Here is a 19,997-nt window from a genome sequence, read left to right on the forward strand (position 1 = left end):
AACCAAAAAACCCAAGTTATGAATTGGTTGTAGGTGTTTGAATTACACTTGTGTTCACACAGGACTGCCTGGTCACACTGTTGCTCACTGACACACAGCAACAGCCAAACCATGGTATTCATATTGCACAGGATTGAATGAAGACTTTGTGGCTTCCTATTCACCTGAGAAGCTAAGGAACTCAGCTAATATGAAGGTTCAAACAAGCATTTTTGATGTAATTATATTTTTTATTTCTACTTTAAAACCACCTAGAACAGTCCTAGAAATGCTGTATTTTGTTATTAAATACAAAGATTACTTTGTTTAGCTTAAGAGCAAATAATAGTCAGTTAGTATCCACACTGGAAAATAAATATCATAGCTGAGTAGCTTCTAAGAAGGTGAAATGGAAGGTTTTAGTTGGCTTGTAAGTGTATCACTCATTTTATGAAACGATCACAACACTTCTTGCCTTCTCCAATGGGCAATGCAGTTGTACATTTTACTGAAAATTCCACATAGTCAGAATATAATCCATCCAGAGCAACCCGAGGCAGCTTCAACACAATATTCTCCAGAAGATGCCACAACTTGAGTACAATTTCCTGTCTTCTATTAACCGTGTGTTCCCCTAAGGGAGTATGTGACACAGCAACCTCTCCACAAATAACAGTGACATAAACCATGGACACTGTGCTGATCTAACACAATTCCTCCATTCCTTGAACTTCACTGCTTACAGACAGGCAGGTTTTTTGAGCACAGTGCCACAGAGAGGCACTTCACTCTTGAGGGCACCACGTATGATGTTCAACTATGGTTTTGAAACATCAGTGCAATGCATTTTCTTCAGCGGAAACAGAATCAGCAAAATCATACCTGAATGGAAAACAGAGTACTGAATCTCATGCCTGCACAAGCACTTGGAAATTGCAGTTCCTTTCTCCTCTGCTACTAGCAACAAATCCATGTATTTGCTTTTCACTTAGGGAGGCTAAAAACCAAAACTAACAGTCTTCAAAGTGGACCCCAAGGGTAAGGATTAATGAGTCCTACTTTTTAGCTAGAACAGATTTTTTTTGTCTGCTACAAAAACCCTGGAAATAACAGTTTACACTGAAAATCTGAAAAGTATTTTATCTGAGAGCCTGTGATCAAAGAAACAGTTTTATGTGTCTTATGTATCAATCACATCATGCACTGGAGACAAACGTAGTTCTGATCTTATTTTAAAAGTCATGTTCAATATCACTTTCTAGGAAATCAATCATATCAATCTCTATGAACAAGAAAGTTACAAATACTAGTAAAGGAAGTCTGTTATATTCTTGTAACTGAGCTCACTTTGCAAAAGAAACAGTGAAAAGGAAAAGACAGGTATCTTGAAACTATGTGTCCTACCAGAGTATTCCAGCCCTTATCTTAGATTAGCCTACTTGATCTAAAGATCAGAATTTTCTACTCAAATTTTGTAATTCAAACTTACGTCTTCACATTTCTCAAAATATCTACAAATTAGATAGACTTTTACCATAAAGAGGAGCTGCAACCAAATAGTCTTTCAAAAACAGAACTACACCAATGGTAGTTTAATGCAGAAAAGGAGAACTTTGCCTCACTGCAAAAACTCATTACAGAGAAATGTTTACATCTTGTTTCATAGCTCCACATTCACAGGATTATCAAAAAACTTGACACACGTAGCTCTTCAATAGGAGCAACTCTTAGAGGAGAAGAGCCATACAGAAAATGCAATATAGCAAAGGTCCCTGGACAAGAATAACTCCTGAGTCTTACAGGAGTAACCCTGCCAGTGGTTATTAACCTACCTATTAGCCTTTGAACAAGAGAAGACTCGGCCTAAAAAGCACAAGAAGCTGTCTTGATGAAACCCTGCTGAGCATAATAAACATTTTCTTTTTGCTATCATCTTCCATGTGTCCTGGTAAAACTACATGAGCATCGTCATGGCACCTTCAAAGAGAAAAAATTTCTATTTTTCTTTATTGGGAATCTTTACTTCATTTATATGAGGGCAATTGAGGCTCCACCTCTTAAAGTACAAAGGATCAAAATTTAAGAGAAGTATCATTGCAAAACCCTTAGTTTACTGCTTATGTATTAAAATACACACAAAACAATGTGTATGTCATGTGTGTCGTGTATGTGAGGTATTATAATTTCTGAATAATCTTCCAATCATTTTTAAATCCAGAAAATCAGACTGTGTGCTTGTAATATGTAATGACAGAGAATCAGAGTGAGGAATAGACCATATGAAGAAACAAATTCAAATCTGTTAATCTGAATCCAACATGGAGGCTCTTTTGTCACTGTAATTTGCCTCACAGCAAAACAAAAAAGCAAACTTAAATTATTCCAAACTTCCTCAAGCCTAGCCTGCATAGAAAGGCCATTTTAAAATCAGGTTTCAACTCACAAGCAGGAATGACATAGCTTAAAACAAGTGTCAGGCTGTCAGTCATGAAACAGCTACTACAGCAAGCCATAATAAGGTGAAGTGGCAGCAGCTTCCGTTTGCCTGTCATCGGTGTGTGCTGGGACACAGCAGAGAGCTGCCAATGGCTGAACTGAACCAAGGACAACACAGACAGCAGAGACAGGGCCAGTCCAAAGGACACCCTTGCTCTGCAGCCATGCACTAAGGCCACTGCAATCAAATTCATCTGAACACCTACACAGAATTGCAGTTAATGCATAACTCCCATCTTTCTCCACCTGTTCAGCTATATTAACAAGAGGAAAACACCACTGATCCTAGAAATAGGCTGCAGGAAAGCTGCCAGTGTTATGTACCACATTATCAAGTCCACTTCAAAATGCACCTATGCAAAACACTGCCTAAATGACAGCCTACTGACAACACTTTACTTCCAAACTTCCTGAAGCTTACTCCAAAGTTCTCCCATCATGAGGCACTGTAATGCTAACAACCAAGTTTCAGAAGATAGCTCATAGGGAAATACCTGTAGATACCTGTAGACAGGATTTATACAGACCTGTGTTATGTGATTTACACCAAGTCATATGCTCTATAACCTTTGTGATGCACAACCATTTATTTCATTCATTCATCTTCCTTGAGTTACTTGAAGATGCATGTAACACTTGTTATCCTTCAGTTACTGAGGATGTTCCCAATTGCCCTGACTTCCCAAAGACAAAGGGGAGAGGTGTTGGAGTCATGTCAGCCAGTTTCCCAAGGCAAATCTCACCATTTTACTTAAACACTCTGTAATTTGATATTCCTCTAGCAAAGATGGCATCTCACTCTGCTGCTTAAATTATGTCACACCTGAGAACAGGTACTGCCAACAAAATACACAGTACCTCAGATCCCTTCTGAGATCCACACCAAGCCCCTTTGTGGTCACACCATGCTTATCCCATTCATCAGTAGGGACATGTTCTGCTTACTCTTCCTTTGGCTGTCCACATACTTCTAAGAGCTCTCCACATTTTGTTACTTTCCACCTCCCTCAGTTTCAACTCCAACCAAGCTTTGGCTTAACACTGCTGTGCATGTAAGCAATACCAGTGCCTTTTGTAGAATTTGGCTTTGCTAAAGTCAGGAACTCTCCCTGCAGCCCAGCAGGCTTACTGTCATGAACATGAGAATAACTAATTTTTGCAGTCTAAGGAAACTGTCTCCAAAGATCAACATGCCCTGTGCTCCTTGGCTTTTCACAGCAAGACTCTTGGAGGACACCACTTAGCAGGTCTTGAAACAAGATAAAATTCCAGACCTTAGTCTGATAGTTACCCTCTTAATTTCTCTCAGGATCTGAAACCCTGCTATCTCCCAGCTGGTACAGCCTGGGCTGCCAAATACAAAGCATTTACCCTAGCAGGTCCTTCCAAAGTCTGTGTCTAAATAGTGTCCCAAGCATCTTGCTGTCCTTGCAGAATAGTTTCAAATAATCCTTGGGAGAAAAGGCCTTTCACTAGCAGGTATCACCCAGTTGCTTGGAAGGTTCATCCTCTTCCCTTTTTTTCATCAGGCTATGTATAACAAATGCCCAGCACAGCATTAATGGCTGCTGCCTTGTCCTCTGATTCTGAAGCATACTGAAGGCTTGCCAGGCCTATGACCCATTCATTCCACAGCAGAGAACCATGCTTCCAAGTAATTCCTTTGTGTAGGGCACAACCCCCTCTGCTTGGCTTCCCTGCCTGTCCTTGAAGAGACTGTGACACTTCTATTGCAGCAGTTCAGTCTTAGGAGCTACTCACTGCATCTCTGTAACCCAGGGACTTATAGCTCAAGGACAAAGTACAGTCTCTAATTCCACCTTTATGTCTACAGGACACGAGAAACTGAAATAATGGGATCTCAAATGCAACACAAGAGGGCCCCCTTCCCCTGCCCACTCCAATCACATTATCTCCTAAAAATCCCATTCTCCAACAAGCCCAAGACCAGGATGGCTATTTATTCCTCTAGAAGACCTGCCCAAATTGATTTCTGATGTGCTAGTGTGGTCATTCCAACTGATGCCTGTGACACATCACCCTCTTTACTTGTGTCAACTCCTAACACCTCTCTAACCTTCAGGACAACTGATTCTGGGCCAACTGTTCCATTAATTGTAAGATTTGCATGTGTTTATCATTGGTGCCATCCACCTGTTTGTTACAAAGTTCAATCACCTGAACTCAGGATCCATCAATATGCTCCCTCCTTCTGTGCTATGCTCCAAAATGCATTAGGATAGAAATTTGTTGTATTTCTCCTTAACCACCATCACACAGCTCTAAAATGCAGTATCTTGTTCTATTTTCTGCTATTTAGCCTAAATATTGCTCAGTACAAGGAACTAATACCAATATTTTATTCTACTTTACAGTGTACTGAGATTACAGCAAGGGTCATTGCATTTGCATCTTTTTCTACTGTTACAAAAAGTGAAAAAAACACTTAAAACAAGTTTGGATCTATGAAGTGTTAAGATAGACAATTATAAGAAACTTCACCAAGAAGTCAGCATATACTCCTATTAGGAAGAATTCATCTTGGAGAGCACTTCCTACGTACTTCTATCCAGACAAAGGTTGGGAAGGGTTTAAGACGTCTGTGCTTTTATATTAATATTCTAGATCCATTTCTGCCCATTTTAAATAGTACTTTTTTATCAAATAGTATCATATCTAGCATGAATATGACCTACAAACAAATTAGAGCAACAATACCTGTAACTAAGAATTTTGGTTATTAATGTCATCATGTTGTTGAGCAGTCAGCAATCAAGTCCACTGATGTGGTCTATCTGCCAGTGAAGTTAGACCAAAAACATCACCACTTGGCAAGAGCTGCTGGAGGGCTAAGGGGTAGGAACCATGCACTAACATCATGCAAATGGAGTCAAATAAGAGCAGGTTTTTTGGATCACAAGGACAGATTTTAGTCTACTGATCTTTCCACAATTTTAGACTGAATGTAGCCTTCACAGCAGAAATCTTTTAAGAACTACATCCACACTAAATCTGCAAAATAAAGTAGCACCATATAGCTAAGTAACACTAACATTCTGGACTTCAGTCTGATTTATAAGGATAACAACTTTTTGCCATGCACTGCCTAACTTAAACCTGTCAATCTCAGGTTCATATTTATGCATGCACATGAGGATCACATGTACCAACATCTACATACAATTCCACACACAGCAAAGGGAACTCAACACCACTGATGTAACTCTTTTACAGAAAACATAATCAAGGTACTTATGAAAGGCTTCCAGACACACACTTGAACAATGCCAATACACAGCTGAAAACCATGAGCAGACAGGAGTGTCACAGCAAAATTCAACCACTGCTGGGAGCTGGAAACACCTTAAAAATCTGCTTCTCAGAGACCCCTACTCCCAAATCAATGTTTTGTGGAAGGTCCTATGCAATAGCTTGTGCTCAGAATCTAATCCTTACATAATCAGCACTATTCAACTCCTATTTATGTTTTGTTAATATTGGTGTCAGAAGAAAACATACTCATGAGAATCCATCCAGAAAAAAAGAAGCAACCTGTGAGCTGTTACCCTTGTATGTTTAAAGGCCATCCCCCACAAATTAATTACCAGACTCAGGCAGATGGAATCAAGCACTTTCCCATGAAAGTTTGTCTTGTTTGAAACAAAACCAAGTAAAATAAATCCTTTAGTATGATAGAGAAGAACTTGTGAGTTTTCATGTAATGTTCTGTATCAAGCCAAAGATCTGAAAAACAGCAAGTTCTAGCAACTGTTTTAATAACACCAGTATCTAAAGTGAAGATTTACCTCAAACCAACATTTCTAGCGATCCTAAGAGCTAATGTTTTTTGTCATACAAAACATCACATCCTTTGTTTTGATATTATATGAACAAGTTGAGAAGACACAGATTCAAAAGGGTAGTCAGAAATCTGAGTATTAACACAGGACAGTTCAATACAGATAGGTCAGCTCAACGCTGCAAGTTCAGGGGTATGACCATGAGTGGAAGCCAAAAATAAGTGAGGTGAAAGTGTGAGCTTATTAAGACTTACAATTCCTAGAAATGTAATTCATGGTACTTTTTTTTTTCCTTAACTGTTCTGTGTGCCTCTGAACCTAAGAACTGTGTTCTTATCTATGTCAGTGGGAAGAAGGTCAAAGATAGAGGACCTTAAATAGGTGTTAGTACCCTCTTTGAAAGCACTTTTGAAACAGCTTCAAACGACCCCAATCCCAAGATCCACACAAACACTATTAAAAAAAAAAAAGACTAGCTGTAACTTGAGATGCTCAGATCACTGAACAACCTGCTACATTCTCTTTTCTTTGTCAGAGTAAAGCTTTCTTCATGATGAACAGAGTAAGCCAAAGATTCTCTCATTATTGTTACAAGAAATAATGCCAGCTCTCATTCCTCTCCACATCCTCAAGTAAACCCAACACAGGAGGCCCAAAAACCTTTAGCTCCTTTATAGAAAGCTTCACAGAAGAGGTTAGGGCTAAACAAATGTTCTTTATGAATAAAAGGAAAGGTAAAGACGACTGCATTACAGTCAGACCTACAAAAGGCACCCTTTGAGTGAATTAATTTGCTAACACTTATTTTACCTGTGACAGTTGCCAGTAGCCCCCTTGAGTGGAGGTTCTGTGTATGAAGTGGACTACTTATAAGCAGAGTGAAAGCATAAGCAAGAGAAAGAGAACTGAAGTACCCTTAAAAGCAGGACTTGTATGTGCAGAGGGCATCAGTCTTGAATACCAACTGAATGAATACATTTGTCAGTAGGTTAAGTGGTTTAGAAGATCATTAACAACTCTGTATTGTTCTTGGTTTTATAAGCAATTTCTTAAGTTATTTAAATTTACATTTTAAAAACTATTCAATAAATGACACCGAGAAGTAAATTGTTTATACAACTGTAACTGCTGAATGAACTCCCTTCAGGAACTGCCTTTACCTTCTGGTGTTTAATGCTGACAGCACATGAATACTGGGTTGTAAATATATATCTCCTGTGCACAGTAGACATTACCTGCTTGCTTCTTACAGGCTCTGTGTACCTCTACAAGACCAAACTGACAAGGCAGGAAGATGGACCAGGAGGTTTTGCCTATTATAATGAGTACACTGAATATTCTCAGAATCTTTATAAGGCACTGAGGCCAAGCAGAACAGACAGATGGCATCCATACCATTAAGCTCTGACTCTCAGCTGGGGTGTTAACCTGGCTGTTAACATAATCCTCCCAGACTCATGGCTCAGGAAGATTGTTATCACACTTGGAAAGTGACAGATGCCCTGGACAAAAACTGTATCAGGGACAGTTTTAGCGGTTTTAGAGTAGATAAAGTTCCAGAGCCTAAGAGCTTTTCCTATCATTATTTTATTCATACCTACAAATGACAGCCTAGCAGTACTAAACAACATGAACAAAAGTGAAACAGGGAGCTGAATACTGAGAAGCCAAAAGACACATCTAAGAAATCACTGCAAGGACCACGCTTGCTCAGGTCAGTGGTCATGACACACATAAGATACAAAAGATGCAGCCTGTATTTGTCTGGCAGGAGCACCAAAATGTCACTGCTGTTCATTTGCTCTGCTAAAGCATGCTGTATAACAGGGAATTAACCAAATAAGACTTAGAAGAAAAAAAACCCTAACAGGTGAAGAAGATTATTATTAAATGTGATGGTAATATCTGGTTAGTCAACATACACAGAAATTGCATAAGAAAGGGCACATTACCTACCAAGCATTGAACATAAATGTACCTATTACAGCACACTTCAAAAAGCTAAGCCCAAGATACAGTAATCTGCTAAGTATCTCCTGTTACTCAAAATAGCAGTAAACAAGGGAAAAATAAAATTTCTTTAAAAGAAGGTAGAACTGACTGATAAAAATGCTGGCATTGGAAACAAGACATACATTAAGGAAGGCACAAGGCTCTCTCTGTGCCTTAACAACAGGTGTGACAGGCCTTTGAATTCTACTGCCTGGGCCACGGGCCTGGAGCAATCACTGCTGAAGACCAAAGCAAGAAAGTCATGGAGTACCTCAGCCTTCTTCATATACTCAGTAACCAGGTGCCCCATTTCCTACAGACAGGGCTCACATTTTCCCTATTCTTCCTCCTATCGCCAATGTAGCTATAGATTTCTCTTGTTTCCCTCAATGTCCCTCGGCAGATTTAACTTTATCAGGGCTTTGGCTTTCCTAACCTGAACCCTACCAATTCAGACAATATCTGTTTTCCTTCCAGGCTACTTAACCCTCTGTAAAAATTTTAACAATTAAAGATGCATTACTTAGTTAAAATCTGTTTTCAGCCACCAGTCTTAAGCAGATGGCTTTCCATGTTCACTAATGCCCTTTAAATGCAGCTTTGTCCAAAAAATACTTACTATCATTCTTACCATGTTTAGCCTTGCCTTTTCACTGTTTTCAATGTTATCTGGAATAAAGATGCTCTTCAGTTAAAATAGCCTTAGCTTCTGTATCTGAAGTGACATGTCTGCTTTCTTTTGCAATTCTGATAAATGTTCAGTGTCTTAAAGCTATATAAAAGTGATGCCAAGAAATCCCAAGAGGCTGATTTTCTTGGAATAATCTTAAGTCAACTAAGCTTGATTCAAAATCCATCTTCATTCCCCCCTCATCTAAATCTCAGCTTGACAGAATGCTCCTTATTAGTTATTTAGGAGAGGCCAAACTCAAGCCTTGGGGTCAGCAACATAATCAATCACCAAGAAAAGTACAGAAAATAAGCAGCAGCAGTCAGGCTCCCTCACAGATTTACAGCTACCACAGACACTTGAAACTCATTCCTAAAGAGAGGAAAAAAAAAAAAAAAAAAGAAGAAAAGAAATTCAACCTTTCATCTGGATACAGTGCATCTGTAAACATTACCATAACACAATGAGGAGACTGATGTGTACCCCAGCACAAAACACCACAAGTCAGTCAGTCAAACACAGAAAACCCCACAGCACAGAATGATTCAGCTGGACCACCACATTTAACAAAATAAAGAGGCCCGTTTTACACAGATCCTTAACTCTTCATAAGTGTAGATTGAGAATACACCTTTCCAATAAAGCCTATTAAAAACCCAAACTGCTCCTCTCCACCCTTGGTCTCGCATTTTCACCTTCCACTGTTTGCCACAGCCCCAGCAGTAACAAAAGAGTACTTTCAGAATTGCAATGTGAGAAAGGAAGTGCTCTTAGTTAAATTTTATCTTAAAGAAAAACCCCATGGTCCCACTTCATCTCCACCTTAATTCTGTTTACAGACCACAGCAAAGCATGACTGTGAACAACCCTTTAAAAAAGTGTGTTTATTCCTAGACTGTATTTCTGTAATATTTCAATATTTGTTAGGGCAAACTGTAGAACATCTTAACAATCAGACTTTGGAAAATAACAGTGCAAGAGGTGTTTACTGAATGTGTTCATAATTTCACAGACAATCTAACTTTGCAAATGCTATTTCTACTTCATTTTTGATTAAAGTAGTTAGACATTAAAAAAAATTCCGTATGATTGTTTTAAAGCAGGTTTACCAAAATATTACTTTCTGGCCAACAAATTATTTCTCATAAAGAGATTAAGACTATCACTGTTATGTAAACACATACCACACAAGTGGATCCAACCACTTACAGCCTCCTGCAGCTCAGGCCTAGCTCTACACTGCAGACAGGTATCAGACAGTGGCTCTCAGCACTTCCAGAAGCATACTGGAACCTGAATGCCACATGTGAACACACCTCCTCTGATATCTCTTAACACACTTGTTTCACTATATCATCCACCTTTACTTTTTTCTTAATTGTTTTGTTTTCCAGAAGTCAATTCAGTAATTATTAGAAGAAATTAAGTTCTCAGTTCAGGATCTAGGTCTTCTTTCCATCTGAATAGTTTAAAATCCTCTTTAACATGTTACTTTAAGAGAAGTCTACACATGTACTTACCACCAAGTAAGGCTACACAACACAAATAAACGGTGTGAATTCATCAAAATGAAGAAGAAAACCACATTTGCATGACTTCTACCCTCTTTTGCCCTCACAGTACTTTTCTGTTAATAGTTAGCCATTGTTTCCATTTTCAAGTATGCTTTAAAGAAGAAATCACACCATTTCTGCACTGACTGGCTTTTGCTCATTTACCTCATTCCAGCTTCCTCCCAAAAAATAAAAACACTTCAATCAACAAAGCCTTTCACCTTTTCTGAGGCTCTTCCTTTACTGATATACTAGTTTGTCAGAGGCCCTGTAAAAACCTGAGGCAGCATTTTTACTCTATTTTACCACTTATTATCAACACGTTTACTGTATTATAAAAGTTATTCATCTTCTAAACAGGGTTGACATTTTCCCAAATGCTAGTATCTTACCAGCAATATGTTGCCCTAAATGAGAGGCCACATGTTAGTCCATTATTAGTTTTAAGTTTTGCTCAATTCGATTTTTTTGGGATGGCTGCACAAACATGGTGCTTCACAAAAAAATCACTGCTTTTCAGGTTTCCACAAAGTAGCAGCCTAATTTGCTGTTAAAGCAGAAAGCCTGGAAACACCACTGTGAGAACCACAGATAAGTGAGTTATAAAATAGATCTTTTGGCACAGCAACATTTTCAAACCTTCTTGATACATTAAAACACCACAAATCCACTTTGGAAGATGAAACTAGAAGAAGAGATTACTGCCCAACTAGCCATGGAAATCTAGACTGACTCCTCCTAAAGATACTGCAAAAACCCAAGACATAGTAATGCATCCAAGTGAGAAAACTAAGCCCAAAATTGTCTAAAACGAACTATTGCTTTTAATCAAAAATAACCTTTTGTCTGTATCAGAAGACAGAGCTTTTCAATTACAGGAGCCACAAGGAAGTTGGAAATAACTAGTTGATCCTAGAAGTGTAAATGCTGTTTGAATTGAGCCTATTAAAAAAGAAGGGTTTTATTTTTGAGCTGTATGCTCATCTTCAAGCTTAGCGGAAACCCAAATCTTTTCTTTTGACAGAAACATTGATGTTAAAGGCTACACCAGCTCTTTGACAAACTTGATGGAAGAACAAAACTGCATTAACCACCAGAAGAAAATCTTGTCCTTTACAGTCTCCTTAAGCTGTGCCTGAAGACTAACCTAGGTTTCATGGAATGCAGTTTTTTCAGCTTGTTTCACAAGTATCTCAAAACTGCTGGCCATAAGAAATAAACCCACTGTCCCCAATCTCATGACTAGAGGTTTATGTTACCTGTAGACACTTGTGGGACAGAAAGCTTCTCTGTCTACAGCAGTTCTCTGGGCTCAATGCACAATGCTTAGTGCCCACTTCTGCATGACTGGGCACTAAGCAGTGAACATCTTCCACACTTCCATAGAGAGATGTAGATCTTCTGAAACAAGTGCAGACTGGAAGGAATTCAAGAATGCACTTTACAAAGCTATGCCTTTTTTTTTTTTTTTTTTTTTGCCTATTCAGTGCCTCATCACCATCCCTCACTTCCCAAGGAAAGTGCATACAGGATCATATATAACAAACACTTTTAAGGACATCTGTACTAACTCCCCACACACTTTCAGCCCAGAATATTTCTGGGCTTATGTGCTCAAAAGCCCCTAAAGGCTTAATGTGAACACGAGATTGTAGGTATTTGTAGTCAAGAGGACAGGATTAGAACTGAGAGCAAAGAAAAAAGCTTTAGTTCCAGATCTTCAGTCAAGTTCTTCAAAGCTGAACCACAAATAATACTATTAAGAAGCAATGTAGGCTACTGAATGTTGCCACTAACCAAGCAAAAGAGTGGTTACCAATTATAAAACATCACTAATGGTACTGACCTCCTTTATCACTGGCTCTGAAACTTACTCATGAAAAACTTACTCATTTAGGAGGAAAGAAATAATTTTTCATTAACAGCTTTCCCTTACTTGTGGAGCAAATTTTTTGTTCCTCTCCTCCTTTGGAAACTTGCCTTCCCTCTGCTATACCTTAGCCTGTTGCAGTGCTATTACTGCTACTGCCCTGCTGCTTCTGCACATCAGGACTTGAAGATTTACTCACCTGTTTGAGCAGAACAATGAACAAAAACCAACACTTGACCAAGAAACAGATATTTGGGGAAGTGAGCAAACAAGGACACTTAACAGAGCCAATTTTCCTACACCACAATAAAAGTTCTCAGGTAATATAAATTCTATTTGTTTCTTCCACTGTCAGACTTGAATTGCCTTTCCCTACTATTTCTCACAAAAAAAATCTGAGCTACACATCCTAAATCCTAAAGGTGAATCAGAGGTTAAGTCAAGCTAAGGAAAAAAAAAAATCCAGCCTTTTCAAGTTGCATGCAATAAGTGATAGGAAAGTTTAAAAAGTTAGCACTGACTTTTCCACACAGACAAATGAACCAAAAAGACCCCAAAAACCCACAAAACAAAGAATGTATTTAGCCCAAACAGAATCCCAGCATCCTTAAACATGTTTCATCTCTTGAGCAAGAATAATAATTTCACAATGAACAGATAAACCAAATAAAAACAGGGAATCCTGAAGGGGAAGAAGAAACTGCTACAATCAGTTAGACCAGAAACAGCCTCAAGATAAGTAACAAAAGGCTACCAAGGACTTTGCTCCTCAGCATTAAGCCCAGTTGTTACTGTAATGCAAATGAACTGTCAACATCCTAGCCAGCACAGTTGGAAAGGTTTATCCTAACAGTCACATGCATTTCTTTTCTTCCAGCTGCTGGCAATGCCTCCAGCATGGAATTTGCAATCCAGTATGCAGAAATGTGAGACTGTGACAAGATGAGCTTTGTGAAAAAGTATGAATCAAAAGACAACTTTAAACTTACAGAAAACAAATATGAAATACTGCTGTATTTCATTCTAGTAATAATGAATTCTGTATTAGATATGCCAAATAAAGAAATACTAGTATGTTCTGGCACTGCAGTCTAATGAATAGAAATAGAAAGCATATGAAGATTCCAGGCTTTGCAAGAGCTCAAATCAGGAAAGCAAAGAAAAATGTCTTGCATAGAAAAGCTGCTAAAGTTTATAAAAGAAATGGGTCTGCACAGAGGGAAGCTCCAACACTGTGGCTTCAGTGCTTGCAATACCTACCAGAGCAGCAATATGGGCTGAACCAGCAGCGCCAGCCAAAGGCTCACCCAAATGCAAGCACACAAAAGCAATCCTTGGGACAGGAACCATAGCTGTGCATCACTGCAAGAGTTCAACAAACCCACAACAGGCTCTTAGGCAATAAAGCCTGCTTTCTGCTTGATTTCTGGAGCAACTTCAGCTGGAGTCTACTTGCCCAAAATCTTTATTTACAGCAAATATAGAAGATGGATGCAGAAGTCAATTATTCTCCCTCAGACAAAACCCTGTAATCACAAACCTGTAAATCCCACAGAATACAAGAACAATAAAGAAATGAAAACAAAACAAACAGCCCAGACCCAAGAAGTTTGGCAGGAGCTTTCAGTCCTGTAAAAGGCAGGAAGGTATATATGTAACAAGCAAATTAAGACTCTTATTCATTTTCAGGAAATGCTTTTTATGTTAGCTACACTCCAAGTGAAAATCCCATTCCCTATCCCTATGTGAAAAATCAACCAACTGTTACAAAATAGTATTTAATAAAGCATACTTAGTGTAAACAAAGTGCAGACTTCATGTAAACCATTTTGTCTTCAGTAACACATGCTTCAAGAAAATAGAACAGGTTAAACTCATTGTCATAGAGTGAATTAAACAAAATGAAGCAGTATCAAGTCTTCAATTTTACAAATCAATAGTTTAACCATTTAATAAAATATTTATAACTAAACTTTTCTCAATTTCTAAACAGTCCAGCAAGTTCTGTCACAGTCAACATCTCTAACTTCCCCACAATAAATAATAAAAAAAAAATTTACCAGGCTTTATAAACACAGTTACAGAGCATATTTTTTAATTTTAACAACGTTTCTATTTTAATGATGAATGACATACAGAAAACTAGAAATTAAATTATTACTGAACACAGAGTAGCAAACTCAGGCATTTTACTGCATGCCTGCTTCTGACAAGAGGTAATTTCCTCTTTTAAAAGAAACTCCTCTTTCCCATAGCTGAGATTATAGATTCCTTAAGAGACAGGCTGATAGACCTTTATATTGGTGTCGACAGAGTAAGAAATACTGCTATTACCAGTTTGGATATGAAATACAGGTAAGTTTAAATGGAGTTAGGAAAATTTTAAGGTGAAAAAACCTAAAAATCAGTGATCAGAAGACAATACGTATTTTTCCTGTAGCAAAATGAAAGAATTTATTTTCCCTTGCTAGTTACAGAATGACCATATTAGACTCATCTGTGTAAATTAAATTGGTTCAAGACAAAAGAATGCATCACAATCTGAACAAACGCATTTCACTTACCAAAAAAAGAAGGAAATTTTTACCACAAACTACATTGTCAGCAGACTGCTGACAAAGCAGAAGTTGTGTAGTGGCTTAAAGGCTGGGTTCTTTCCAGCCTATCAAGTGTCTAGATACATAGAAAATAATGTGAGCAGTCTACTGCTTGCACACAGTTTTTAAAATCTTCCCTTCTGTGGTTTGTAACTATCATTTTCTGAAAATTACTTGCTCAGTTACGTTTTTATTATTATAGTCTAAACACTGTTCTGGTTACTGTTATAAAAAAAGACAACTCCCGGTGACTGCTTCACAGATTTCAAAACAGAGCAGTTTACAAGCATTACCCACATAACAAATGAAGACTTAACACTCAGAGCATAAAATTTATCTTGCTATGACTTTATGAGAACATGACAGCCTAGATAATGTCACTGGCAAAGAATGCTTTAAACTGTGATAAACTTGGTCTGTTCAAGTTTAGAATAATAACTGGAGGGGTTTATACTGTATCTTCTCAGACCAGTTAGAGCAATTTATACTCAGGGGACCACAAGTGAACAGAAAGAGTAAAGCACAAAGAAGATGGGAGTTAGTCCAAAGGCAGAAACACATCAAATTACAAGAAAAAGAGTAAATAATTCTTTCTGAAGGGTTTTCCTGTAAAAAAGGTTTTGGGCTCACTAGTTCAGATGAAGCTATGCCCCATTTCATGACATACAGCCTCCCTCCTGAAAAAATATACAAATACATTGTAGGAAAACTAGCCTTGAAAGTTTTCCCTTCCCTTCTACATCTAGGGAAAAAGAGCCACATGGAGCTCTCTCACTATCTTTTAGGTAGTTTGCATTTACTCACAGTACAGAGCCAGACTTTCTGAGTCATCCCCTGGTTCCTCATTCTGTTGGCAAATGAAACAGCTTGATTCCCAGGTAGTTAAGGGAACCTCTGTCCAGGAAACAAAGGCCAAGTACGGAGGGACTGCCTGTGTGCTACTGAAGTGGGCAGTCTGGTAGCCACAGCAGAAACTAAAGGTGTCTCTGGGCTGTGCCCAGTTTGTACAGCTGCAGCCCACACCTGTGATCTGTATGTGTCTGCAAAGAGGGGGGTCTAAGGATAGCACCACATAAGCTCCAAGCAAGTTATCACATAAAACCTAATGATTCAAACAACCCCATGTACTTCCAGATTTTTCCAGAAGGACAAGAAGGCCAGAACACCTATGGATTTTCCCAGATTGAGCAGCACAGTGGTAGAGCTCACATCCAGAGAGACACAGCATACTCATACCCTGACCTGTGGAATCCACAGGTTTCATGGCTGTACCATCAGTTTTGTATTTTTGACCACTGCAAACTCAACCAGAATAACATTTATTGAGAGTGCCTTTTTTTTTTTTTTTTTTTTGAGAGGGAGAGAGAGACACCACAGAGTAAGAAACAAAGAAAAAGCCTGGAAGCACTTACCAGTGCCTACTTAAGAGCTCCTCATCTCCTTTTGCAAAAAAGAAAGGATTCTAATCCCAAAACAGGGCAGATTTCTACCTAAGTAAGCTTAAAGTTGCCTCCACAGATCCAGCAATACGTGGTACTTCTCACAGCCTTTGCTAAAAGGTCGCAGAAGGCGCACAATGGAACAGCTGCTGTGTTCCACTCCAGTGACAGCTACATTTCAGTGGTGGATTAAGTGGTCCAGAACCATTTTTACCTAACTCACAGGGGTACAGTGAAGGCTGTTTATAAAGCCATGCAATGATGGGACATACTAAGTGTCTTTATACACTCTAGCACAATCATGCTGGGTACAACACTAAGAACAGAACTTAAAAACTCTACAGTTACAAATGATTGTCTTTGTCCTGCTGTTACACTGCAATGTATTATTATTTGCATTTTAATGTTCTTGCATACACCTTCAGGGCAGGAATCCTATTATCTGAACTATCTCTACCCTCATGTAATTCTACAGTGCCTTATAAAACATTTAGTGAAAAGAAACCACATACAATATACACTAAGTCCTTATCATCCTCCCTCTAAATTACAGTAGAAAGATGGATTCAGGAGTAATGAGGACACTCAACTGAGAAGTTTCCTTAGATAATTTTGTTTGGAGTTCCCTTGTATAAAAAGATTTGGGGAATAACAAATCTATATTTAAACCAGCCTGCCTGAAGCTTTCTAACAGGTCAGACAGCTCAGCAAAATAAAGCAGCAAGTACATGTACAGCCACAAACACCTACAGCCTTTCTGGTAACAATTTTCACTAAGAAAGTGATGAACACAGAAACCAAAATACTTTTCTTCCATGGGGCAATTCTTCAATTGAAGCTTTTTTTTTTTCAACGCTAAAAAAAGATACAAGCTAGAAATATTAAAATGGAGAGAATGCCTCAGACTAACACCTTCTTAGCTATAATCACAAATAATTGCCTCTTCTCATACTAATGAGCAAAGCAAAATGGAAAGTAATTTAGACAATTCATTCAGGGTAATAGCTTTGTGAGCTAATATTACTGCCGAGAGATCCATTCTCAATTTCCTCGAGTACAATAACAGAGCAGCACTAAGTTTTTCACTTCAGGGAGCTTTTCTATCCTATATAAATATAAACACAAATCCCATTATCTATTGATAAAAACAACAGACTGAGTTAAATAAAGTTTCACATGTTACACTTTCATATAACAGCCATCAGCTCCTTGGATCACAAGTGTAAATAAAACACTTCACTTACTGAAATCAATGAGAAACCTTCCAAATCCTTGCCTTTGGTATTGGGGCATGATCATTATGCAGGAGACATTGTACTTCTGCTGGCAAAGCTTTTCCTGTGGGAAGGAGAAACAGATCAAGTATGTCAAAGCACTGCTGAAGTGGGCAATTGCCTGCACCTGCTACTGTCCTTGTAAAATATCCCAATAAGGTGAACAGATGCATGGGTTCAGTACCAAAGTCAAATAATTCCATGTTAATGTCTAATTTTAAGAAAGAAGTATCAAACATACCATTCAGAATATTTTTTAATTAGTTAACCACTTGGCATCTTAAAAATTAAACAAATTGTCTGAACAGCATAATAAAGTTTGAATGCTGTAAAGGAGAAAGACAGTAAGAAGAGGGAAATATTTTCACGCTTCACTGACCATTCTCTCAAGGATATGGAAGTGGAATACAATAGCCCTACACATGGTGAAGTTGTATTTTCTATAATTGCTAGACTAAGTGCCTGCAGGTTTTCACTTTTTTTAAAAAAATCTTCTCTCTGAATATGTGGTCAGGGTGCAGGGGAGGAACCCCATATGTACAGAACTAACAAGTTACATTTGAAGCATATTAAGTTTTTGAAAGCTAGATGCTTATCATCAGAGCACAAATCAAGGCAGAATGCTCAGAAACAAAACTTTCAGACAGAATGAAGTCATATACAGGCAATGGAGACAAATACTACACTGATTGTTTAAGACAGAAGAAGCTAAGATTAGGAAGCTACAGAAGTTTATTGGTTCTTTCCAGTTTACTGATAAGAAGGATGAGTTTTTTTACCTCTAAAAGATTATACCCCAAAAATCAACAATAGGCAGTTTTGAGGGAGACCAAAGCAACCAGAAATATCCAAGGCAGAATAACTGTCCAGGAGCTGTGGTAAGCACATGTATAGTTTAAGACACCAGCTATCATTTCAGCCTCCACACAAGATGACACTAGACCAGTGATGACATGACAGGATCACATGCCAGTACATCCATTCCCAAACACTCTGTCAGATACCCTAGCCAGATTTCACAAGGTTGCTTAGATTCTACAACATAGTTAAATATTTTCTCTGTACATGCTCCAAACTCTCAAGACTAGTAAGAAGACCACATCCTGGCAAAACATCTATAATCAGGTAAGAAAAGCCAGAGCATTTTTCCCAGCAAGAGTACACACACACATGTTCTTTAAAAAAAAAGGAGGGGGGAGACATGGATGACATGCAATAATTTGAGATGAAGATTTTTCCCTTAGTTTTGATGGTGATAATATTTGTGATCATCAGATCACACTGTGATCAACACAGACTGGCCAAAAGCAACAGGGGTGAAGCGGAAGTAGAAAATGAATCTGTTGTTTGAGGGAAGGCGTGCTAATGACATCCTTCACTCACCTCAGTAAAGGCAGGACATGGAGATCCTGTGGCAGCAAGGATACAAGGGTTACTGATGTGTTAGAAACCATGGAAGTGCCTGAGAATGGTCACACAGGAATTAGAGCTGCTCCCCCCAAAAAAGCAGCAGGACTGAACTGCCCAACTCGAGTGCACCTACACCAATGCACACAGCATGGTCAACAAAGAGCAGTAAATGGCAGCCATTGTGCAGCAGGAAAACTGTGACACAGCTGCCATCACAGAGCCATGGTGGGATCACACACACAACTGGAGTGCTGCAATGGATGGCTAGAAACCCTTCATACAGGACAGGTGAGGAAGAAGAGGCAGTGGGGTAGCCTTGTATGTTAAGGACTGCCTTAAGCTTAATTACAGTGATGAAAAAGTTGAGTGATTCTGAGCAAGGATCAGAAGGAAAGGTGACAGGGCAGATATCCTGGTGGGAGTCTGCTATAGACCACTCAACCACAAAGAAGAGCCAAATGAATTGTCCTGTAAGCAGCCTGGGGTTAGTCTCATGATCACAAGCCTTTGTTCTTGAGGGGGACTTGAATTTACCAGATGTCTGCTGGAAATACAGCACAGCAGAAAGGAAGCAGACTAGGAGGTTCCTGGAATGTGTGGAATATAACTTCCTGATACAGCTAGTGAGTGAGCCAAAAGGGGAAGGTACTCCGCTGGACCTGCTGCCTGTGAACAGAGGACTGGGGGGTGATGTGATGACTAGAGGTCATCTTGCACACAGTGATCATGAAAGGATAGCTTCTGTTTTCTTGAAGAAATAATGAGGGGGGTCAGGAGAACTGCTACCTTGGACTCCTACAGGGCAGACTTCGGCCTGTTTAAAATGCTGGTTGAGAAAGACCCTTAGGATGCAAAAGCAAAGGAGTCCACAAAGGCTAGACATGCTGGAAGAAGGAAAATTTTAAAGATACAGGAGC

The 19,997-nt window shown here is 38.8% G+C and overlaps 1 protein-coding gene across 3 annotated transcripts in view; it reads right to left on the reverse strand.

Annotated features, from left to right (window-relative positions):
* Window positions 1-19,997, reverse strand: part of KAT6B (lysine acetyltransferase 6B) — a 109,376-nt gene that overhangs the window by 14,843 nt on the left and 74,536 nt on the right. For all 3 annotated transcript variants that reach the window (XM_084210304.1, XM_084210302.1, XM_084210303.1), the window contains exon 12: window positions 17,641-17,734. In XM_084210304.1, the coding sequence (XP_084066430.1) occupies window positions 17,641-17,734 (94 nt within the window). The remainder of the gene's footprint in view (window positions 1-17,640; window positions 17,735-19,997) is intronic.

This window comes from Fringilla coelebs, assembly GCF_963513975.1.
Source record: "Fringilla coelebs genome assembly, chromosome: 8".
In the NCBI taxonomy this organism is placed as follows: Eukaryota; Metazoa; Chordata; class Aves; order Passeriformes; family Fringillidae; genus Fringilla; species Fringilla coelebs.